This window comes from Acipenser ruthenus, chromosome 2, assembly GCF_902713425.1.
Source record: "Acipenser ruthenus chromosome 2, fAciRut3.2 maternal haplotype, whole genome shotgun sequence".
Classification (NCBI taxonomy): domain Eukaryota; kingdom Metazoa; phylum Chordata; class Actinopteri; order Acipenseriformes; family Acipenseridae; genus Acipenser; species Acipenser ruthenus.
In genome coordinates this window covers 19,594,410-19,620,179 of record NC_081190.1, presented here as the reverse complement: position 1 = coordinate 19,620,179, position 25,770 = coordinate 19,594,410, and the positions used below count along the sequence as shown (strand labels likewise).

The following is a 25,770-nucleotide window of genomic DNA, read 5'->3' as shown; positions in this document are numbered from 1 at the left end:
GTCTCAAAACCTGCTGAAACAGAAGGACTAGATTTACTTTTGGTACCCTAGATAAATTAATTAATCCTTCACCTAATAACCCTACCCTTCTTGACATTGGCTCCTCTCACAGCTGCAATGACTTCTTACATTTCCTTAAAAATAAAATACTAGACATCAGAAATGAGATTCCACATTCACCTTCTATTAAAGAGAACTCCAGCACAACTACACCTATGAAGGCTACTATGGAGACTTTTTCTTTGATTACCTTACAGGAACTGACAGAGCTAGTTCAACATATGAGAGCTACTACATGCTCTCTTGATCCTATTCCTACAAAACTATTAAAATATGTTCTTGGTGTTATTAATACCCACATTTTAAAAATTATAAATGGTTCACTTTCCTCTGGTATAGTTCCCTCAGCACTTAAGAGCACCTGTCATGTTTGTTTTTTTTACTTAAATTAAATCAGCTGTATTAATTTGTTATAAAACTGGAAAAATAAAATGTAAAAAAATGTTTCTGTGCCCATATGTTGAGATAAAAGCGGATCCTAAGCCACGGCCACTGAAAACGCTCCATTTGCGCCTGCCTCACCTGTGACGTAGTGGGAGGCCGGAACACGCCACACGCTGTACTGACAGACAGACACAGTGTGAAAGACAGGGTCTGTGATGGTAAACAAGTAAAGATGGTAAAGAGCTCTTGTCAGGCAAATTGAAAACATCGATTTTAGAAATAATAACGCATATGTGTTAAGGAGGGGTGTCTGAATAAATCCAGATGAATCTTGCTAAAAAAAATACAATTGTTTTCAAAAGAGAAAGCTTGGAATAGGTAATGAGGCAGAATTTACATTATAGAGAGGAGAAAACTCGCCACCGGAACTCTTTGGATTCCCAGGATGCACTGCTTCGGCTCAGACAGAAGTTGCAATGTTAAATTGGCGGAGTTGACCATCTTTTGTATATAGAAGATCTTTGGGTTTGTGCAAGTAAAAGGGCAGGATTTCTTGACCAAGTCTGTCCATGCAAGGAACTCAATGGTGTAGCATAATCATGATGCTTAGCAATGAAAAAGGTGTCACACTTGTTATTAAAATATACTTTACTGCTTCACATGTTAAAAACAAAAGAAAAAGTGAGAGACAGTGGCTCCAGGTGTGTGTGTACAGCTGTCGTCAAAAGTTTACATACCCCAATGTAGGGAAATTACCATACATTAGTATTTGTATATGTATCTGTATACCTACACTGCACACACACAGACTGTACCACATGTTTTGCATCACCCTATAGAATTAACTAATTTTGCTTCATAAAGTCTAATGAAACCTGTTGAATAATGAGACCTTAACATATTGAATTACATACCGCTTTGTACTGAATTTTTTTTTTAAATGTGACATTTCGAAATCTAACATGAAACACTGTACTACTATTTTGACTTCTGGTAGTTTTTTGGTATGACTTGTTTGACATTATTTTGTAGTTTCTTTGATTACATGATGTTAAATAAAAGATCTAAATTATGTTCATATAGTTTATTATTATTATTATTATTATTATTATTATTATTATTATTATTATTATGTCTCAATCCTAAAATTCTAGGTGATGCAAAACTTTTGGCCATAACTTTACATACAGTGTTGCAAAGGTTTTCAGTAGAGAACATTTATGGGTCTATGAGTAACTTCAAATGGGACAGGTGTCAACGGGTTGAGAACTTGCTTTGATAATGTTTCCTGTCAAAAGCTGTGAATCTTACACCAATGTATAGCTAAAAAAAAAAAAAAAACAGATAGAAATGTAATTAGATCTGTGTGACCTGATACATTGCATTACAGTACAAAACAAATGTGTGTGACAGATGCATTAACAATCCTCCTGCATCTATTCTGATTGCAAATGTACAGAATTATTGAAAAAAATGCACTTGCTGTTGAACAGTTTGGACATGATGCATTATGTAGTAAATAAGTATACACTGCAGTACATAACTGTACTCATTTTAGCTGCCTGAGTTCTTAAGGGACAGAATTGACAATGTGCCAAAAAGATGTTTGCAGTTCCTGTTGTCCTTTTTAGTAGAAAGAAAACATCAATCAGAGAGAAAACTGACCTAGTTTTACATTCATCTGGAAGCTAAATAAAAAAAATGCTTAGGTTGATATGAAATAAATTGGTCACAAAATGAAGCACAATAAATTATTCTGTGGGACTCACCAAACTATCCCCTGAGCCCCGGAACCAATGGGCTTGAGGTTCTGGTACCGTTTGAGAACTGTGAAGGTGGAGTCTCCTACTTCCACGCTGTAGAACTGGTTGTCCACTTTGCTTTTGCTCATGTTGTAATGTTTGGCGATGTATGAAACATCCACTTGTTTACCAAATCCCTGTTAAAATAAAAAATCAAAAATCAGCAACACAATTAGAATGTGCGTGGCTTGTAACTCTTAGATTGTTAAGCAGTGATTCTGTGAAAGATCGAGTTAGGAGACCAATTTTATTTCTCTGTCAGGTGGTTCTTTGCAGATAATTTATTTACAGTATCTTGATATAACTGTATAGGGTTAATTTCTTGGATTTATCAGTTGACCAAGTGATTGTGTCCAGCCAAATGCCAGCTTCAGTCCTCCTTCAAATATAATGCAAATTATAACATCCTTGTCATGCATTCCCTTTGTATGTGATATTCTCTAATGAACACATTTAAAGGTTTTACTTATTCCAATTTGAACTAAATAACCAAAGTAACAGTTTCAAAACAGGACCTGTTTATCACTAAAGTAATGGCTACTCAAAGCTGTCAAGTTAAGTATTTGTTAAAACACCAGGATTATTGGTTTGACCTTTTAGGTTGTTCATTATGTGTTGCAACATGCCACTTAATATTTACACAGTAGCATCAGATGTTGGCAGTTACTGTATATTTATATGTCAGACTTTTTTCAGCCTAACAAGGAGGCGATATTAATGTAAAGTATCAATTAGGCATGTGCAAAAACATTTGGCTAAAATCTCTCCCCACTCTCCACTTGATTCTTTTTTTTAATTTAGTCATTGCCAATTATTTTTATTATTTTCTCCCAATTTAGAATGGCCAATTATTTTTTAAGCTCAGCTCACCGCTACCACCCCTGCGCTGACTTGGGAGGGCGAAGACAAACACACACTGTCCTCCGAAGCGTGTGTCGTCAGCCGACCGTTTTTTTTCACACTGCGGACTCACCATGCAGTCGCCCAAGAGCTACAGCGTCGGAGGACAACACAGCTCTCGAGCAGCTTACAGGCAAGCCCGCAGGCGCCCGGCCAGACTACAGGGGTCGCTGGTGCGGGGTGAGCCGAGGACACCCTGGCCGACCTAGCCCTCCCTCCCCCTGGGCGATGCTCGGCCAATTGTGCAATGCCCTCTGGGTGCTTCCACGGTCGGCTGTGGAATAGCCTGGACTTGAACTCGTGACGTCCAGACTATAGAGCGCATCCTGCACTCCACGTGGAGCTCTTTTACTGGATGCGCCACTCGGGAGCCCACTTGATTCTTTTTTTAGTGGCTAACGTTTCAATGTCTTTTTTCTTAAATGGAAGACCAGGTGCAAAGGGCCCTATTCTCAAACCTATAACTCAAGTAACGATTAATGGATTTAATTGGGAAATAGTGATCCTAAACGGTTAATCTCTATTCAGTAATGCAATTGTCGCTCACTCCCCCACCCACAGTTGGAGTTACACCTGATCCGAAATGCAGCGCCATGAGCACATACTAGTGTTAAAGAATGCTTAAAAGGTAGGAGAGCTGCAGTTTTTCAGTCAACAAAAAGCAATTAACCTGTTACAAACCCATGAGTGTTGAATTGAAATCGCTTTTATAATTTGTTTGTATTAATTTGTTTTACTAATTGTTGCACCTTCAACCTCATGAGCTTTTTAAAGACAGTTTTTATGAATAAAGTTTGATATTCATTATATACAGATTAATGAAGGTCAATCTGTATTTATTCATAAAATTAATTTATTCATAAAACAGAATCCTTAAAGTGTTGTGCATATGGGCCTATTGCAGTGTTGTATCATCAAAATTCATTCCAGTATGGGTTTTTGTTCCAATCAGTTCCTATATACTCTAGACAGTATAATTGACCCTAGTCTGGAATAAAGACCTGGACTGGGATGATCTTGAGGTCCAGTGTTGTCTAAAAATTCATCTTTGTGCCAGTATTTGATGTCATCATGTATCGCATATATAGGTTGCTTACAGTAATTAGATTCAAGTGAATAAGAATGTGAACTGTATAAATAAAGAAGGTTACAGAGACATTAAACTAATTGTACATTACAAACGCTACAAATGAGGTTTTCTAAAGCTTTCATCACTTAGCAATGTCAACTGCATATGTAAATAACCTTTAAGTCTAAATAACACTCCATTAACATAATAGGTAGTATTGCCTGAAACCGAGTCTATAATGCCTTCCCAGAATTGATTTTTCTTTTGAGTGATGACAAGAATACAAGAAAGCTACCAGCATTCAAATGACCTTCTGCTTCAGATAATGTTAACATTTGTATAATGCAGGAAACACATTTTGGCAGATTTCCGGAAAAAAGTCACGCGCTTGTAACATTTTTAGGACGCACAAGGGCTGTACATTAGCCAGAAACCATGTCCTGTGTATTACATAATATTAGGAAAATCTAACTTATAGCCTTTAATCCAAATAAACATGAAGAGTGTGGGACATTAACAGTCAGGCATGCCATGTTAGCTTCCCCACAAAGTTCGACCAATGCATCTCAATCTCGACATATGGCAACCCTGATTATATAGTTCTGATATTGGACACTGTTTAAACAGAGTCTATAACAGTGTCAAAAGTCTATGGACAGTCTAGCTTTTCAAATTCAGACTGTAGTCCACTTAGCCCACTATTCCTCTGTACACTATAAAAACACTTCTGTGGCAAGAAAAAGTGAGTGGCTACTTTTTTAACATCAACATTCTGTTTGTGTTTGAGACAAAGGAGTTCATGCTTATTAATTCATGATCTGCTCTGAACTTTTATGAAAAGATCCTATTATTTTCACTGACACTGTCCATGTCAAATATATCTCAAACGGATCATTAATCAAACTTTTAGAAAGCTGTTTACAAGTGAGAAATACTAATTTAATCAATATCAATACACACTGTCAATAGTTCTTTTGAAATAAGTGACACCATTTCATTTTTTTTAACATTTAATGTAATTTCTCATTCATGTGGAATATGTGACAGATCATTTCCTCTTGGTTTGAATAGGAAGCAATATGCTGAATAATCTTCTGATTGAATGTACATCTCGTTGACGACACTAGAATTGCTTGTATTTTAAGGTTTCAAGGGTGTGCAGCTTTGCAGGCCCATTTCCATTACACAAGGTTGTGTCAGTGTGTTCAGGTAGAATATGTAATGATTATCCAAAGGGTTTTTATAACCAATGACAAGTGACACTTGAGACAACATTATAATGATGGTGCCTAGCTACTAAAAATGATAGAGGCTGTTTGTGCAACTTCTTTAAAGGACAGCAGTGCCATAATTAAATTACCAAAGCCTCTCTGATCACTGTCATTTCCAGAAAAAAAAAATCCTTATAAATGATGCTTATAAATGAAAATCTTGATAATAAATTAACATTTTCTCTTGTTAAATTAGACCAGTTAAAACTCCCATTAGCATTCTGAAAAACTAAGGGATGAGACTGAAAGAAAGCAGAGGAGCAGGCATCTACACATAATACAATCTTGAGCAATTAAAGTCCCATTTATCATTGGAACATCTCACAACTGTACTGATGGTAATATAACTCGTTTGAATCTCATTAACAACAATTCACTGTAATTACAATATTTTATTGAAATGAGAATAAGCTCCAGCACAGTTTTCATTAGCTACATTTTTGGTATAACATTTGTACACTAAATAATTGAAAAACCTTGCTTCTGTCTTCTATCAAAATTTCCTGACACAGAAAAAATATAATTGCTGAAAAAAACATTGCTGGATAGCTTCTTATAAAGCTGTAACTAAATAATGTGTATGTGTGTATGTATGTATGTATGTATGTATGTATTTATGTATGTATATGTATTGCTAGCATACCTATGTGAATTAGTGATGCTTTAACCATTTTTAAAACAGATACTCCATTCTGTACAAACAGCCGATGTGTATATCCATCCAGTGTGAAGTTCGTAATCCCAAGAGAGAAGATTTGAGCAGACTGGAATGGGATTCTTTGTTCAAATGCCCTTAAAACATACAATGAAATCCTTTAAGATCCTTTGAAATCTTAAACAACATTTTTTTTTGCATTGCCATTTTAGAATGCCTTCATACAAGTTTGTTCCAAAAACCTTGTTACAGCAATAACAATAATGTGATTAAATGTTTTTACTAATCTGCATTTTAAATTTTAGATTACAAAATGTTATAAAACAATCATACTCCTTCTAATTAATGAGCCTTCATTTGTTGGTGTTCATAGTTTTATTGGTTAAATAATTTCTTCTCTCTGCAGACCTCCATGCATCCCTGCCTCTATGGCTTCTATTAAAAAAACATCAATCACATTTATTGCAAATTAAACAAATCATTTGTTCCTGCCTGAACCCCCTCAAGCATTAATAGCTGCTACAATACAACAGTCATTTACCTTCTACATAGCAACCTTACTTTTACTTTTACAACATTCTTATGACCAGTACTTCAAGGACAACCTGATATACTGGATGGGGAGGAAATATCAGTTACCTTCACAATACCTTAATCTATATCAATTTCTGTCCTAGCCATCACACATGGTGGCTTTTTAAAACTGAGACTTTTAAAGCACTCCTGTGGCCCCAATGAAGCTCTCAGAATCATGTACTAGATGTGCTTAAAGATTAGACATGATTCTGAGTGCTCTACTCAGGATGCAGGGGTGAATACAAAATAATGCTACAGTTTTTTTTTGTTGTTTTTTTTTTTTTTTTTTTATCATTTTAGCTCTTTTTTATGTTTTAATAAAAAATGAATACCCTTGGATTTTGTAAATTACCTCAACTATTAAAGAGCAAAAAATTATTTCCCACAATTTTTCTTACTTTGTCCGCAACTGAGTCACAATTTGTTTTTATTTTTACAGTGATTTAGGTAGGGCTCTACTAACGAGTGAACCCGGGCCTGTAAACTGCCACTCGCTTCTAAAGCACAATCTGCATTATCTGTAAAACTGTTTCAGGTGAAATTACTTCGGGGAGCAATCCCTCAGTGGATTAATGACCCAGGACAGTAATTAACAACAGTACTAAATGAGACTGTTATGAAAGTTTTTATTAATGGAAAAAATGCAATTTCACTGAGATCCTGCACGGTATATGGTTTCAATTAAAGCTATGCATTAAACCTCATCTGTAAGAAGCTCAATCACGTGTTGTATACGATCTGCAAGACATACTGGTACTATGAAAGGGAAATGGAAGTGAATGAATACTGTACCTTGTTTACCTGTATGGAACACACACCTGACAAAAGGCAATCTTCACATCAAGGATAGGTTCGCTGAAGTAATACAAGAAATGATGGCTCATAAATACCTGGAAAACAAACACAAAATACATTGTTACAAGTGGAATCTTATTTATCCATGTATAAATGAGTATTGTAACAAATTTGGTATTACACTAAGGTTGTACCATGGATGTCTTTGGAAGATCCTTTTTAACCTTTTACCTCCCAAACACATTGTTGTCCTTATGATATAAGAATTGATGAACACCCAAGTGTAAATAATGAAGATGCAATTCCATCAAGGGGTTCTGGTGATACATAAACTTTCAGGAGCTAAGCTATAGTGGTTAATCAATGTCACCAGAACTCTGAAATTGAATTTGTCTATACAGTATGTACACTGGTATACTGTTCACCAACAAGCCTTTTGGGTTCAATAAGAGGGATAAGGAGATAATTGGTGTTAAATTCAGCTTTGCATTTAAAAAGAAAACTTTTTAGTAATATAACAGAAAAACAGAACTATATGAGGGTCTAAATATCTTTGAGTGATGTGGAATCTTACTGTCTGTGAATAGTAACATAACTAAGTTACTAAAATGCCATGCACATCCTCAATCTCATCTCGTTTGTATGATTGCTATTTATTAATTAATTCACCAAACTCCAATATCTCCCTGACGATATAATATATTCACAGCTGTATGTTCAGTCAACATATTTTTTTGTCTGCAGTCAGAGATTTAAAACAGGCCTCTCACATTCAGTGCATTGGATGCTTATTAAGTAACTTTCATCTTCAGTGCGAGAGATCTACTACTGCCAGACTGCAATCCTAACTGGGGCTGAGGGAGTTGCAATTGAAATCTACTTGATCTCGATCTGCTGCTGATACAAATAAACAAGTCAGATTTAAAATAGCTTTCAACTAATTGGCAGATGGAAACATGGTATAATTGCCCATAGTTACCCACAGTAATGCTCCCATGCTAATCAGAAATCTTACATGATGTACCGTGTTACATGTGTATACTACAGTACAGATAGGTTTGCTTAAATAATGTTGTAATCATTACAGATTCTTGCTTATTTACCATAAAGAAAGAATTCTAAAAACAAGAATATACATACACAGTGTCACTTTGACCGTATGTATCCAGATTCCTAAAAACTTCCATTCAGAAACAGATGTATCAGTGCAGCGCAGGTGTTTCACAAACAGTTATCAGCTACTGTAGCAAGGTATTAAAGAAATCATATTTACTTTTTTTAGATTTAATAGTGGATAAATCCAACTGAATCATTGGCTTTAAAGAGTAAGTAGCCGGGTTCCAAAAAATATAGCGTTACACGTCCCCACGTGTTGCTACAACTGTTTAAATACCTGTAATTTATATTTTCATTGTTAACATTTTTACACTTATAACTTTAAAGTCTGTTTCAAAGCTCTTTTCAAAATGTCCGCCCTAGTGTACGGATTATTGCCCATATGGTCAAAAAGTTAACACAGCAATAATGATCCATGATATGGTAGGGAACATAAAAGCCACTTGTTATGTTTTCTTTTTGTTTTTGTTTTCAAATCGCTCTTCCTGCAGTGATTTAGAGGATAGATTTCAAACCCCAGTGCACTGAGCGGACATTTTGAGAACAGCTTTGAAATAGACTAAAGTTATAAGTGTAAAAAGGTGTCAGGATGTTCATAACTACAAGAATAATTAAAGGTATGTTATTTAAACAGTTGTAGCAACACATGGGAATGTATAACGCTATATTTTTCAGAACTCACTATTTACTCTTTAAGCTGTGTGATAAGTCAGTGGCATTAATCTGCAAGCACAGATATCAAAATCAGATGAAAACATACAATGATGAATAGCCCTTTGCTCACAAACATTGGCCAAGCAAAATGTTGTCGAGTTTCCTGAGGGAGTACTGCATGAGCAGAGAAGAATAAAAGGCACTTCTTTGTACAATACTACAGTATGTTGATACTACCTAAGAGTACTGTACATCATTAAGGAACTGTTTCATTTTGCAATACAACAGTGCTATTTACCAGGTACAATGCTTTTTTGTTAAAAGTGTGAAATACTCTATGGGATAGTCAATGTGTAAAATATAAAAGAGGATATAACCATATCTCAAAACCTACTGTAGTCAAGGTCAGGCAGCCATCAAGACACAGTGAAAGGTACTCCATCACTGTTCAGCCTTACAATCCTCATTACCCACTGCCCTTCAGGCTTCTCTGAGCATAGCTGAGAGTGAGAGATATTACAATTACGATACCTGTGGTTCTGGATGTTTTCTTTTCTGTTTGTTTTTTCACCCATGTCGTCTCATTCACACAATGAGAGCTTTTATTCTCCAGGACTTGAAGCGTTTTGCTTAAACTTAAATCAACTAAAGTATTTGGCTATATCTTACAGCAGTGCTTTCAGTCATTGCACTCACAACACAACTCCATCAGGCAATGCCTTGTAATACTCTACAGAATGGTTTGAAAGAAAAAGATATTGTCTCTGCAACTGTATCTTTCAGGAAAGTCAACCTTTGTATTTTTCTTGTTTATCCACCGGGAAATTAAAAGGAATTTGATGAATAATCTTAATTGTGTTATTTTCTGGTAACGCAAGAATTATTAGATATCATATTTGGTTAGTATATTACACCTTGTTAGATTAAATTAGTCTGGTGACCTCACTTTATTCCACAGTGGACAGTGGTCCACATTATAAAATCGTAACATGGTTCGTAACTCTGGTGGTGAGAGGACCAGGACTAAGAGATGGACATGTACAGCATGCTGATGATGCGTTTTGAGAAAGCTGACATACAGTAGCACCTGCATGCCCCATGTCTGGTTGTAACCAGTCTGTGGAATTGATGGTTCTAAATGGCAAACATAAGATCAATTAGCAATGGACAACATAACCACCAATGGTTTTATGGAAAAATAAACATACTTTGGGGCCCCCATCGCATGTAGAATAAAGTTACAGTAGAATAATTTACGTTGATATACAAACATCTTGGGTGCATTGTGAAATACAAGGGAGAAGTGGCAGCAAAATGATTAAACAAAGCCCAATATGAAACTCTTAGTCACAGGTCAAAGAGTCACCATAACTAAAATAGGAATTCCATATCCCAAACAGAAAATGAAAAAGAGGTATTGAGATGCTAAAAAACTTTACTTGCACATAACTTAGTACTTTACTGTTGATTAGGAATGAAGTGCAAATCCTATTGTCCACTTGGAATAATATTGTGCCAATTAAAAAAAAATGAAATTAGATTACCCAGGTTTTTACAAATGCAAATCCCTTTTCTTCTCCCAATTTACTATAATTTACTAGAATAAAGACCACATGAAATACAGCAGTACAAACAGGATCCAATTTTAGAATAAGTATTCATCAAGGTAGATGTTCCCTGTGCAATAATACCATTTTGGCTTCACTGTAACTTTAAAATAAAGACATACATTTTCAAGAATTCCTCCCTGAATTTAATCCTGGAGCACACAAGGGATGCTCAAGGTAATGCTTTTTACATTTCAATTTAATTCAGGCAAGTCTCCGTGTCCATGTCCTCAGTGACTTTCACTTGCAGTCAAAGCAGAGATATTGTAAAATGCTTCAAAAACCTTGAGGATGCAATTTCTAGGAACTGTCAAAACGGAAAACCAAAACACGTTTCTAAAAATGTAAATTGCCAGTTAAGATATCAATTGAAAAGTGCTATGGCTGCAGATTTGCTGATTATGCTGAAAAACACTAACCATTGCAAGATCGTTCAATTTGTTAGAAAAAAATACTTCCCTTATATTTATTCTGTAATAAAGATATAAAAAAGCAGCATCTACCAAGCTGCAAGTCACAATGGACAGAAGAGCACTTCTCAAAGACTTAGGACAAATAAGCACTTAGTTGGCAGGTGCTTTCTTATCCAAGACTGTACAAATATTTCTGATGTCTCAAAAAGGACCACCTATGGGTGTTCTTGCGAGCTCTGTCAACAGATATCCACTGCCAACTACAATATATGGAGGAATTAGAGTTGGTTATCATTAACTACCGATCACATGTCTCCAAAAAAAAAAAAAAAAAGACACTAAATGAATCACAATAAAAACCATATTGATGGTATTTGGCAGTATTTTGTCCAATCCCTTGACAGTGTGTTGTAGGTTCATGAGACGTGGAAAGGTCAGAGCAGGGATGCATGCTCTTAAACACTAATGGTCAAGCAGTCCAAACTACTTCTCTGATAGCTAACAAATGCTAGCCTAACATGTGTGTGTGTGTATATATATATATGAAGCATTATTCACAAGAAAGCAAAGCATAATATCCATAAGCAATATGCTGTTTTACTGGTAGTTTATGCCAGAGGTGGCCATGCGTCATGCGTCTCTTTTGCAGTTCAAGTGCGGCTCCTGGTGAAATGCTGGGTGACGCATGCTTTGCGTCTCGAATGAACTGAAGAAAGAATAATAAACAAGAACAAAAAGAGAAAAAGTAAAAATAAACACAACGTTTATTATTTGTGTTCTCTGTATTCATTCGTGTTAATTATTCTTTCTTTTCTCTTGTTCTCTCGCCTGTTTCTTTGAGCCTGCATGTTCACTCAAGGATATTTTGTCACTTGTTGACTTTTGACACTGCTCGCTGAGCGCATGCGTATTTCGAAGCCGGATGTGCAGTTGAAAGTGAATTTCGTTGAAAGTGCTCGTTCGTTTGGTGGAGACAATGGCATTGAGCAAACCCTCCATGAGTAATAAACACAAGTATGAGGCTTTAAACCAAATTGGGAGAAAGAGTTCGGTTTCACTGAAAACAGTGGTAAACCTGTGTCTCATCTGCAACAAATCGTACACACTGTAGCCTGTACAAGGCGAGCAGCCTCAACTCAAACATCATGAAAACACATTTTCATCTGAATATTCTCCAGGATCAGGCTTAAGGCAGATGCTGTTTCGGCGTTCAGTAAAGAAGCTGATTTAACGACTCAAGTGAGTTTTGTATGGCAAGCACGGAATATCGCTCGTGGCAAACGTCCTTATTCAGATGAATTAATCTTTTATAAAATTTGAGTGTTGGCGCTAGACTAGAGAATGCATGTTTAAATGTTATGTTGCAGGTCTATAATTAATATTATATTTACATATCTTACGTCTCATCATGAGCAGGTACTGTAATCCCTTTCAAAATAAATATAGTATATTTGTCATCCACAAAGCTCAACAGTAACACGCAGCAGTCATACAAAAAAAAGCGTCTTTTTTTTTAACCCAGCATTCAAGGGAAGAGCATGTCAAAAGGAATCCATACAAAAATGCATGTTTTTATGTGGTGTTTTTGGTGAAATCGGGTATTGTATTTTGCTTCATAATAACTGAATATATTTTATTTAAAGTGCGCAATACATAAAATATAAACAGAAATAATGGAAAAACACCAGTTACATTTAAAGTTTAATACACTGTAGATCTACAGTACAATGCAAATTACACAGAAACTGTGTAGGCAACGTTCTATCCCTTGTTCTTGTGTATTTTGCTGCCATTAAGAGATAGCCTAACAACTACTGTACTGCACAACAATGTTTTATGTTTTACAGTATGTGTCTTGAGGCTCTCGACCATATGGAAATTTTGGTATGTGGCTAGTAGGGTCAGGAAGTTTGGCCACCCCTGGTTTATGCAATTCAAGTCCTGAATAGGGGTTTAAAGATCCACTAAGGTCCCACCTTAGTGATCTACTGGTGATCTGTATACACTGTGCTGTACCTTTACAAGACTGCATATAAAAATGAAATACAGCGAGGGGTCTTCCAGAATATACAGTATTTATTATCTTCCAAGATGTCTAATCATAAAAATAGAGTACTGTTCTCTAAATCTGAATATTTAATAGTTTACGTAGCTTTGTAGCTGTAATTAAGAGGCATCTGGCTAGGTTTTTACATTTTAACAAATCAAGCAAAGTACCAGCAGTCAAATGACAATTCATATAAAATAAAGGTTTAAACTACAATACACATGTCATGTACAGGCACTGAAAATGAATTGCAAAATTAAAAAGCATAATGCCATTCCAAAGAAATGTTAGCTACTCTAGTATATAAACCTGAAATACCCAACATCATGTATGCCTAATGAGGCTGTACATTTGTCCCGCCCGCACTTCCAAACAGCACTGATGACAGATGGCCCTTTTCGAGTTTATAACAGGTTATTTACTCCCACGTTCTACTTCTTCTGGGGTTTGTTTTGTTTTTTGTCTTTCAGCTTAAAACAGTTTAGTGCTTACACTTCTGTCACGTTCTTGAGTAAAACATTCTTCTCCTCCACAATTATGTTTGTCTCCACACTCTTTCTTTTCCTTCACACTTTTTGGCCAGCCGGCTGCCTGTATTCACTGACACATGCAGTTGAAAGTGTCATGTACTGTGGGTTGTGTTGTGTACTCTTGTCCATTTTAATGTAAAAAGCTCTAACATAGACATATCAATGTGAATTAACACTAGAACCGCCACGGAAGTCATTTTGACGGTTTTCACTTTTAAAATTTAAATTACTGTGTGTTAAAGATCTGCGGTTGTCTGTTCTTGACTTTTCCTACATCCCCCAGAATGCCATAGGGTTGTAGTTGAGCCAGAAGTGGAATCACCTGGCTCTAACTTAATGAGGGGCAAACGTGCTAAACTGCAAGTTCTTGTGTCTGAGTCAACTTGTTTTTAAGTGTGTGTATATATACACATATATATATATATATATATATATATATATATATATATATATATATATATATATATTTTTTTTTTTTTTTTTTAATTATGTCTCAATCCGAAAATTCTAGGTGATGCAAAACTTTTGGCCATACAGGTAGCTCTACTTATGGATTGATTGGTGAGTAAATTGTTTAGTTAACTTCACTTGTTGTTTAATTATACTTCATTGACAATAAATGACCAGTGAAAACTGCGCATGTTACTCCCACCAAATCCCTCTAAATCATGAAAGGTCATGTTGTGGAATTCAACAATATTTTCTTGTAGTTAATTAAACATATGGAAGCTAACAGCAGAAAAGGAGAACTTACTAGTTATATTGCTTTAAATCAATGCTGTACACCGACCTCTAATTGCAAACCTTCAGACTTTGTAATGATGTGCATAACATCCACCGTGAATTCGATATTAAATATTCTGCAGGCTGTAAATTCAAATGATAATGTACGATGCTAGTAATATCTGTTATTTTGTAATAAACATTCTGAGCTGCTTTGGTGATTTATAACATAAGCAGTCATTTCTTTAGGTAATGTTTGCTCATCATTGATTTAAGTATAATTAATTTAATTTATAAAACAAATATGCAGTGTGAATGATTACATGCTTCAATCTATCTAACAGTAAAGTTTTCCTGTGTAGCCCAGACGGAATGTAATCACAGTAGGAAAACAAATACACTAAAATAAGACTCAGAACCACTGGCTCCATTTTAGAGACCTACTGTTTACCTACGTTAGGATGAACATTTATAATAAATGCATATTATTTTCATCTGATTGATATTTTTGTATTTTGGCAGCAATTTAAGTAACAAAGTCTCAGTTCAACATACCACTGCTAATGCAATTAGACAATAGAACCCACAAAACAATCATCCATTTAAATTGGAATACAGTTTTGTTGTTAGTTCTCTGGCTCTTAAATGGCAACAAAAACATATCCATTATTTCATCTATTTTGATTAATGGAAATGTATTGGCTTTTATTCTGAAGTCTATTTTGTACCTAAATTCCATCCTATTAAGATTACGTTCACCGATACAATACATGCACACATTTAAAAGGATTTGAATATAGATTTAACAAAAAAATATAAAACCAAATGTGAACTGGATTAAGCTAGTTACTTAGAAAAGATTTAGCTTGAACAAGAACTTTACTGTGTTAATAATGCAATATTTTTTTCAGTTCCAACACTTAGAAAAATTGTCTGTCGTTTTCAAGATATAGCTTTTAAAAGCTCAGATATAGTACACTATGTGGAATAACTTCTCGCAAAATGTCGTCAAATTCGTGAAAACTATATTTTGTTTTAAACCACGTATAGCATATTGTACAGAACTGTAAGGTCTGCGATAGTAAAAAACAGACACAGTAGGCTACAGTAGATAAAACAAATTCCTTACTTAAAATATTTCAAATAGTTGGAATGTGCAAAAAATATATTTTTTTTAATGATGACCTTGCAGTAGCACATACTCTTAACCTTAAGGAGATTATATTGATGGCAAGCTGTCATACAGGCTTTACTCTAAGAGCTGGCCATATTTAAATGAGGCTTATATTTACTTGTTCATGAGTTCTCTTGTAATTTAAGTATATACTTTAATTAGAGTACTCATAACTAACATCATTTCCAAAAAGCTGCCCATTAAACAATGGGCTAATTGATTTTTTTAAAGGATGTGGGTAATATTATGTGTAAAAAATAAAGTAATTGTATGTAAAAAAATAATGTGATATCTTGTAACAATTGTAAGTCGCCCTGGATATGGGCGTCTGCTAAGAAATATATAATAATAATAATAATAATAATAATAATAATAATAATATACAGTATATGTTCCTCTATGTATGAATGGGTGTTTTCCAAGCACTGCCACTGATATAATCTACAGCAGATGTAATCTAACCATCTAGTACCATGTTTTATGAGCTCAAATGATTACATATGGTCCAAAGTAACAGGACTGCATTCCACAAACTCACAGAATTGGATGGCTGTAGTTGGAGAACGTCTATAAGATTTCCATTACATGAGAGTAGATGTTAAAACTTCATGCTGATTTCAACTTGGCTCTCGCCAAGATAAACACTAACTAAGACTTAGCTCTACAGTAAACTAATGTGATCCATCTGTGTCTCCATCCATTTGCTTTTCCTTCCATATGATGATGAAGATATCCTTCTGCCTGGTGTTGATGGCTAAAGTGTAATGCTGGCTCCAGGGATCAGCTTATTTTGCCTCCCTAGCGCATTAGCACACACAACGGCTGCGATGCTGGCTCCAGGGATCAACCACAGTGCGGTCTCCCCAGCGCATCAGCATGACAACCGTCTGGATTGAGCTAAGTAGGGTACATCTCTGGGGTCTTCAAGTGGGCACCTTCCATCCTCTGTGTTTCGTCGACTAGCCCAGACACCTCAAGAGGGCTCGACGGTAATTCTGGCATCCCAGCATCATCCCCCTCCGTCCCCCACTCAACTCAGCCCAGCTTACTTACCCGTACATCACCGTTTCTTTCTTTCTATTGTGCTTGAAATACCCACCCAGAATATTTCCGTCTCAACCACAGCCAGTTGCTGCTACTCTCTGCTGCTTCAGATAAGTTCTTCACTGTGCGATGCAACTCTTGGCCACTGAATCCGACGTCTCTGAGAAACCGGGTTGTAGAGTGTGCCATAAACCCTTGATAACCCACCTCCACTGGGTAAACCTGGACTCTCCATCCTGGGTGTTCCGCTTCAGCGGCTAGTTGAGCATACCGCAGTTTCTTCCTCTCATACGCCTCATCTACTGTATCCTTTCATGGCACTGTTAACTCTACCAGGTGAACAAGGCGTGCTGATCCAGACCACAAGACAATATCCGGTCGAAGGTTAGTGGTGGCAATCTCAGGTGGAAAAATAAGCCGTTGACCAACATCTGCCAGCATTTTCCAGTCTCTAGCAGCTTCCAGTTGTCCTGGGCGAGGCTTGGTTTTAACACCTTTTCTTGGCGGTTGCTCTCCTGGGCGGAGGAATGTTGTCTTTTGTGTGTAATGTTTTGATGGAACTGGTGGCAACTTATTGGTCATGTTACGCTTGTCTTCCAATGCTAAGGCCAAACATCTCAGCACCTGGTCATGGCGCCAAGTAAACCATCCTTGGCTAAGAGCCATCTTACATCCTGTTAAAATGTGCCTTAATGTTGCAGGTAATGAACACAAAGGACATGAGGGATCCTCTCCTACCCAGAGGTTTTAGTTATTTGGTGATGGGAGAACATCATGTGTTGACCTGATGAGGAAACTGATCCTGCTCTGTTCCATTGTCCATAGGCCTTTCCAGCCGATCTTGCGTTGTTCCACACTCTCCCATCTCATCCATTCTCCCTGCTTGGCCTGGAAAACGGCCTTTACACACCTCATCCTCTCCTCCTGCTTTTGCACCTCGTTGACTACCAGCTTCCTCTGTTGAGCTGGGGCTGCCTTGTGCCATGTAGGAGGAGCTGAACTGAGACCAAGACCCCCTCTTCCATGCTGCCTTCTATCATCTAATATTGGATAATACAAAGCCTTTGATACTATGTTGGCATTATATTTGCACCTTTACTGGTAGTCTGGCTGCAGTCCCCTTTCCCAGTAATAACGAAGATTGGTTTATTAATGTATTCACTTTTATTGGTTGGGGATGATTCTAATAAGCCTGAGTGTCTTTTACAAAGGCATCAGTTGGTCGAATAAAAGTGGTGATACAACAGCCTACTTTATCTCCCATATATACACCCAAAGATTTCACAATTTCCATAAGTGAACCATTACTGCTCAGTTGACATTACATTTTGCACTTCTCTGCTGTATGTTCAGACAGGTACTGAGCAATCCAATTACATTAATAATATAAGCCATTTAGGGGCGCCAGCACACCGAAGGTTACGTATTACATCGGAACCGTAAAAGCCATATACCATGGCTTGTTTAAAAGTACAGACTCTGGGCTTTCCAAAGACGTGTTCAGTGTGTGTATGCGGTAGTCCTAGCCGGAAGTACGACTGCCTGAAGTTAAGCCTCTCATCATGTGACAGTTCACAGCTTAGGTTTTGTTTTGAGTCTATTGCTCCGTCATTGAAGCAGCTAGACTGAAAGGGTCATTATCGTTGGAAAGATTAGAAGCTCAGCTTTCCCCCCCCCATGTTAATTTCATATTGAGGTTCAATGGTGCATTGTTGTTGTTTTTTAGCCATCTATGATTACATATATATATATATAGCAGTGACCAAACATGATTTCTTTGGAAAAGTGTTTTTTCTTTTTTTTATACATATATTCTCATCTCTACCACGTATAGTATGCCTGATCCTGTTGCAACGTACATAATATGAAAGGAAATTTCATTTGTTAGGTTACATGCAGCAGTACAAACTATCCAGTAGTTAAACACAAATAAATGAAAACAGTAAAAAACAGGCGGAAATAGGGCTGAGTGTAAAGAGCTAAAAAAAAAAAAAGAAATGGAGCGCTGGTTAAAAAGAAAAGCACATTTCTCTTCTGCTGCATGCAAAAACTTCACGTCAGGCAATGGCAAAAGCAATGGAGAGTGCTCTGTCACGGTGATGAACAGCTCTTAGGTCACCTGAAAGCAGCTTATTTTAAAGCAACACCAGTGTGAATGATGATGCTGTAAAATATACATATATATATATAGTTTTTTAAATGCAAAAGTGCTTTTATTTTGCCATTCCCCCCTGAAATTTTGGAATCCCCCCACTGGCTGCAGCGTAGGGGGGAAATCCCCCCAGCACACAAAAATGAAATTCAATCCCTGCTTCAACATGTAATATTATACAATAACATCAAAAATCAGCTTCATTTCAAGCAATAGCCTATACCATATTCTTCATTGCCCAGCTAGTATTATATTATTATTATTATTATTTATTTCTTAGCAGACGCCCTTATCCAGGGCGACTTACAATTGTTACAAGATATCACATTATACATTATTTCACATTATACAGATATCACATTATTTTTACATACAATTACCCATTTAAACAGTTGGGTTTTTACTGGAGCAATCTAGGTAAAGTACCTTGCTCAAGGGTACAACAGCAGTGTCCCTCACCTGCGATTGAACTCACGACCCTCTGGTCAGGAGTCCAGAGCCCTAACCACTACTCCATACTGCTGCCCTAACATTTATGAATTTAGGTTTTGATTAGGTTACCCTTTGTCACTGTATAGCAATAGTTTGTATGGGTTTGGATGAAAGTAATTCATATTGATACCACTATAACTCTCAAACTGAATAAATGACTTCGCTCCTTGCTACTGAAATTGTGATGATAAAGCAAAAGAGGTTAGCGTAATGAAGGAACTGAAGCTGAAAGCAGTGCACTCTTCCTGATGAGCGAGGCAGTGATAGGATACACACTGCAGCAGAACACAAAAGTGCTACATCAATCTTTTTTTTGTAAACACTTCTGCTGTTCGTGGAAGTCAAACTAAATACTGTAGAAGACTGCAAGCACTTCACAAGAAATGAAATGATACTTACACGTTTTAAAGTGCACTTTCTTACAATGTTTTGAAAAAAGATACTAATAAATAACCAAATTTAGCTTATTACTAGTACCATCTGTGAATTCTTACCCATACTGTATACAGCAAGGGACATCCCTGACATATACTGTATACAGTAAAAGCTGCTTTTCCTTATTGTAGTTTTAGTCATGAAATACTGATGGGTCTAAATGAAGAACAGATTTGCTGCTGACTTTCACACCAAAGTAAAAATGTTACAGCTTGTGGTCTCTAGTTACGTTTGGAATGGTTACATTTCCCTCCAGAGCTTTTCAGACACCAACTGTAGCAGAATTGCCAGGTTGAACCCGTTCACCCTGGTTAACCATGGTGGCAGGTGTGTTTTTTTTTTTTTGTCAAACCACTACTATATATGTAGGGCTTCTGTTTTTCGGTACTTATTTTTTATCTATTTTCGAGTTTTATGTAAATCGTTTTTTCTCGGGGCTTTCATTTTTGGTATACTGTATGAAATTAGTGTTTTCGGTTACTTTCCAAAATACTAGAGTGTTTTTTTTTTTTTTCTGTCAAAATATGTATAGTAGTAACTCAACAGTACTTGCACACTTAAGTTGTACCTTCTTTCCTTTTCTGTGTTCCACAATGAAATCCTCATGGTCACGGGCACATTCTTCTGGGGTTTTTGTGTGTAGGCATTTTTTTTTACATTTCGCCACAATTTGCAATTCTGTTTTAAATCCTCTGTATCTTAACTGTAATACATCTTTAAATCCTGCTAACAATCCTCCATTCCTAATTGTAATCTCGTTTTAAATCTCATAAGTGGAGTCTCCAATAGAAATGTAGGAATGTGCTGTCATTCAGTAGTTGGGACGGGTTTAAAGTATTCAGAACGAATCAATGATAGAAATAAGGCAGGAAAGCGGGATATTGCCCAGTTGTGCTTGGAAATGTTTTTTTTTATTTATTTGTAGTAGGTTTTATTTTTTAATGGGAAAGGGGTGAAGTCAACGTGAATTGATTAACCATTTCCACTGTTTTTCCGGTGGTTTTAATGGATTTTATTGGTTAAAACCAAAAATCAGAAGCCCTATATATAATGTATATGTACAGTATGAAATGTATGTATTATATAGGCCTAATGATATACAGTACCTGTGGTGTAATGCCCGATACAGCTTCAGCACTGCTAATTTTCTTACTGTGTTTTGACAAAAGACAGTTTCCATTAGCTGAACAGTATGTTAAGTGCAGATCCTGTTTTCATTTCCCATTAGTAATGCTGCACATGCAACAAAATTCCTCTCTAGGCCTGAAAAAAATAAAAACAATGCTTGTAACAATTGTAAGTCGCCCTGGATAAGGGCGTCTGCTAATAAATAAATAATAATAATGATACAGAAGGTACAAATTTGCCGTGTACAACACTGTAAATGAATGGAAGAAGCTTTAAATGTAACTAAGGGCTTAATTTTTTGTCAGGTAAATATCAGGGGAACAGGAAACGGAAAGAAAAGCAGCTCATCACATGCTTCTACTGTATTTGCTATGAATGACCGAGTTAATCTGGTGCAGTTGACCTGTATCAGTACTAAAGTGCACTAAACACACACCCTCATTGTACCAAAAGTAATGTATCTACTAAATGTAAGGTCATGCATTTCTTGGAATGCATTTTTGGAAGGTTGAGTTCCTGGTGACAATTCAATGTGAAAGCCTGTTCTGTTTTTGTATTCATTTTGGATAATGTTTAGGTTTTCGTGGTCAAAAGAAGAAAATGACAGAAAACAGGGAAGAAATGTAAGGTAAGTAAAGCACAGAATAATTAGAAAAAATACAATTTGAAGATTTGCTTATTATTATTTGGACTCTGTAGCTGACACACTAGAAAAAAACAACCACATATGCAGTGCTTAGCATCATGTTGGCCCTCCATCATTTAGTGCCCCCTAAGAAAGGAATCCTGATGTACTGTGTAACACCTTGGTCCACTGTCTCCTCAGATGTTCAGTTGAACATCCAGCATATTTATTACAGAGTTCATTAATATAATTACATACATGTTCACTTGCAGGCTCTGAATTAAAGGGCAATCAACAGTCTGGACTGTGCCTCCCCGATTGTGAGTATTTCAAATCCTGTACAAGCTATAGTAGCCATAATAGAAATATTCAAACTGGGAAGTTCAAATTATTCTGAGAATTATCTCAATTTATTATTATTATTATTATTATTATTATTATTATTATTATTATTATTATTATTATTATTTTAATCAATATTCAATTTAGCTACATTTAAGTAATACCTTTTTTCCCCATTGGCCATTGGAATATAATTTAATTTTTTTACTTTTCGTTTAAGAAAAGTGTTTGCCTGTACATATTCAACAGTTTTTTTTAACTGCTTAAAAAAGAATGCTGTTGAGCTTAAATGGCTTTGTGAAATAAATAGATGGCATCTTTCAATGGGGGATAGTATTCAGCAGGCTTACAGTCATGCCACAAACGTTCAAATGACCAGTACAGTAAAAAAAAAAACAAAAAAAAAACGTACACTTTGTTTTTATGGAATTGTTATTTGGTTGATTTGACACTAAATGAGTGTTTAAAAATTGTACTGCATGTAATTTAAAGGGGTCTTTTATCATCTTATCTTTTACAATTTCTCCAAATTGTTTTGTATGTTACAGATTTTTGTTGATTTTATCTGTGAAGCACTTTCAGGGGATTTATCGCAAAAGTCACTATACAGTGCCTTGCGAAAGTATTCGGCCCCCTTGAACTTTGCGACCTTTTGCCACATTTCAGGCTTCAAACATAAAGATATGAAACTGTAATTTTTTGTGAAGAATCAACAACAAGTGGGACACAATCATGAAGTGGAACAAAATTTATTGGATATTTCAAACTTTTTTAACAAATAAAAAACTGAAAAATTGGGCGTGCAAAATTATTCAGCCCCCTTAAGTTAATACTTTGTAGCGCCACCTTTTGCTGCGATTACAGCTGTAAGTCGCTTGGGGTATGTCTCTATCAGTTTTGCACATCGAGAGACTGAAATTTTTGCCCATTCCTCCTTGCAAAACAGCTCGAGCTCAGTGAGGTTGGATGGAGAGCATTTGTGAACAGCAGTTTTCAGTTCTTTCCACAGATTCTCGATTGGATTCAGGTCTGGACTTTGACTTGGCCATTCTAACACCTGGATATGTTTATTTGTGAACCATTCCATTGTAGATTTTGCTTTATGTTTTGGATCATTGTCTTGTTGGAAGACAAATCTCCGTCCCAGTCTCAGGTCTTTTGCAGACTCCATCAGGTTTTCTTCCAGAATGGTCCTGTATTTGGCTCCATCCATCTTCCCATCAATTTTAACCATCTTCCCTGTCCCTGCTGAAGAAAAGCAGGCCCAAACCATGATGCTGCCACCACCATGTTTGACAGTGGGGATGGTGTGTTCAGGGTGATGAGCTGTGTTGCTTTTACGCCAAACATAACGTTTTGCATTGTTGCCAAAAAGTTCGATTTTGGTTTCATCTGACCAGAGCACCTTCTTCCACATGTTTGGTGTGTCTCCCAGGTGGCTTGTGGCAAACTGTAAACAACACTTTTTATGGATATCTTTAAGAAATGGCTTTCTTCTTGCCACTCTTCCATAAAGCCCAGATTTGTGCAGTATACGACTGATTGTTGTCCTATGGACAGAGTCTCCCACCTCAGCTGTAGATCTCTGCAGTTCATCCAGAGTGATCATGGGCCTCTTGGCTGCATCTCTGATCAGTCTTCTCCTTGTATGAGCTGAAAGTTTAGAGGGACGGCCAGGTCTTGGTAGATTTGCAGTGGTCTGATACTCCTTCCATTTCAATATTATCGCTTGCACAGTGCTCCTTGGGATGTTTAAAGCTTGGGAAATCTTTTTGTATCCAAATCCGGCTTTAAACTTCTCCACAACAGTATCTCGGACCTGCCTGGTGTGTTCCTTGTTCTTCATGATGCTCTCTGCGCTTTAAACGGACCTTTGAGACTATCACAGTGCAGGTGCATTTATACGGAGACTTGATTACACACAGGTGGATTCTATTTATCATCATTAGTCATTTAGGTCAACATTGGATCATTCAGAGATCCTCACTGAACTTCTGGAGAGAGTTTGCTGCACTGAAAGTAAAGGGGCTGAATAATTTTGCACGCCCAATTTTTCAGTTTTTTATTTGTTAAAAAAGTTTGAAATATCCAATAAATTTCGTTCCACTTCATGATTGTGTCCCACTTGTTGTTGATTCTTCACAAAAAATTACAGTTTCATATCTTTATGTTTGAAGCCTGAAATGTGGCAAAAGGTCGCAAAGTTCAAGGGGGCCGAATACTTTCGCAAGGCACTGTATAAGAAATAAAAATAGAGCTCTCAGTTACTTAATTGCATCAATTAATGGCTTAATTAGTCAAGACTAACAAGTGTTTTGAGATCTTTAGCCACTGATGACATAGACACCTATAAAACCTGAGGATTTAGGGCTCTCCAGGACCAGGGTTGGAGACCCCTGTAATCTATCCTGTATTTTCATACTTTGAAATAGGGCACAGATGTTAAGAATCAAAAACCCATCACGTATTCAATACAGCAGCACAAATTTTGTCATCCGTCAGTGACAGTTCTCTTTATTTGTAACCTCACTGTGGCAAATGTAAATTGTATATGTGTGTGACTATAGGGTTGGCAGGTAGGGTGTTAAAATCCTCCCTGCAAGCCTTAATTGAATGATTAATGAGTAATTAAGCTCCAGCCACATGGTATTTAAGGAGGAGAAAATGCTTTGTTGGGCCTCTCTAAATTGCTCCTTAGTTGCCCTGCGATGGACTGGCGTCCCCTCCAGGGTGTATCCTGCCTTGCACCCTATGCCTGTCGGGTTAGGTTCCGATCTCACCGCTACCCTCTATAGGATTAACCCGTTGCGGTCAATTTATTCAGCGCGTCTCAGGAGCGTCAGGTTCATCCTCGCACTAGGAGGGTTCTCACTGAGCAAGTCAGAGGGGACCCCCGGCCACACTATCCTTACGCAGCTCATGCGGCTATTCTGCCTCACCACGTGAGGCGCTGTCCTTCCTTCCCTCAGGATGTGGCCCACTTTCCCGCTCTCAGTGCCCGAGTCCCAGACTAACCTATCACTCTCTGTTGCAGGTTCCCTGCAGGACGCCCTCCCACTCCTGGCTTCGGAGGCCTGTGCCTCACCTCATGCGAGGGCAGCACCAGACCAGTCAGGGAACCCTTTACTATCTCTCCTTTCAGTCCTAAGCTGTTGGACTATTCCTATCGCCCCGAGAGGCGCCTCTGCAGAGCAGAGCCCTTTTATATGTTTTCAGATCCTCAGGAACGTGACCTTCGACCACGCTCTGTCCTCGGCAATAGGAGAGCTCATCGGTCGGGATCTCTTTTCTATCCGAGCATCCTCTGCTTGATACTGTCTTACTAACAGCTCGTTTCTGCTTCCTCTGCTCTATCCTTACAGCAGTAGCGGACACCCCATGAAATATTCTTGATTTTGCAAAATCCTTGATTTCAAGTTTATTTTTTAAATATGTATATTAACTCACTGTACTGTGATGTGGCATCAAGATGAAGACACTAACCATAAGAAGGTAATATACAATGCAATATAATAGTTTGTCTTTGACAAGAAATGCAGGACGCAACTGTCATCTCTTTTTAACAATATTTCTAGGCTTTTTGAAACAGCTTCAGTAAAATCTTGGTTTCAAACATTCATATGCCATTACTCTGTCAAACCTCGTGACAGATTCCTACATCAAAGCATGCAATTTTGTCCCATTAATCTGATATTATTTTACTGTAGATGAAAAATAACACCCTGCTGAGAATATAAAATGTTGTACGAGTAGAACCATTGGCAGGTCTCTCGTAG

The 25,770-nt window shown here is 36.9% G+C and overlaps 1 protein-coding gene across 4 annotated transcripts in view; it reads right to left on the bottom strand.

Annotated features, from left to right (window-relative positions):
• LOC117962527 (mitogen-activated protein kinase 10) overlaps positions 1 to 25,770 on the bottom strand; it is an 88,118-nt gene that overhangs the window by 39,228 nt on the left and 23,120 nt on the right. For 2 of the 4 annotated variants that reach the window (XM_058991213.1, XM_058991219.1), the window contains 2 exons: positions 7,536 to 7,607; positions 2,214 to 2,383 (listed from right to left, as the gene is read on the bottom strand). In XM_058991213.1, coding sequence (XP_058847196.1) covers positions 2,214 to 2,383; positions 7,536 to 7,607 — 242 coding nt within the window. Of the gene's footprint in view, positions 1 to 2,213; positions 2,384 to 7,509; positions 7,608 to 25,770 lie in introns of all 4 variants that reach the window. The other 2 variants (XM_058991228.1, XM_058991224.1) reach the window with 2 other exon arrangements.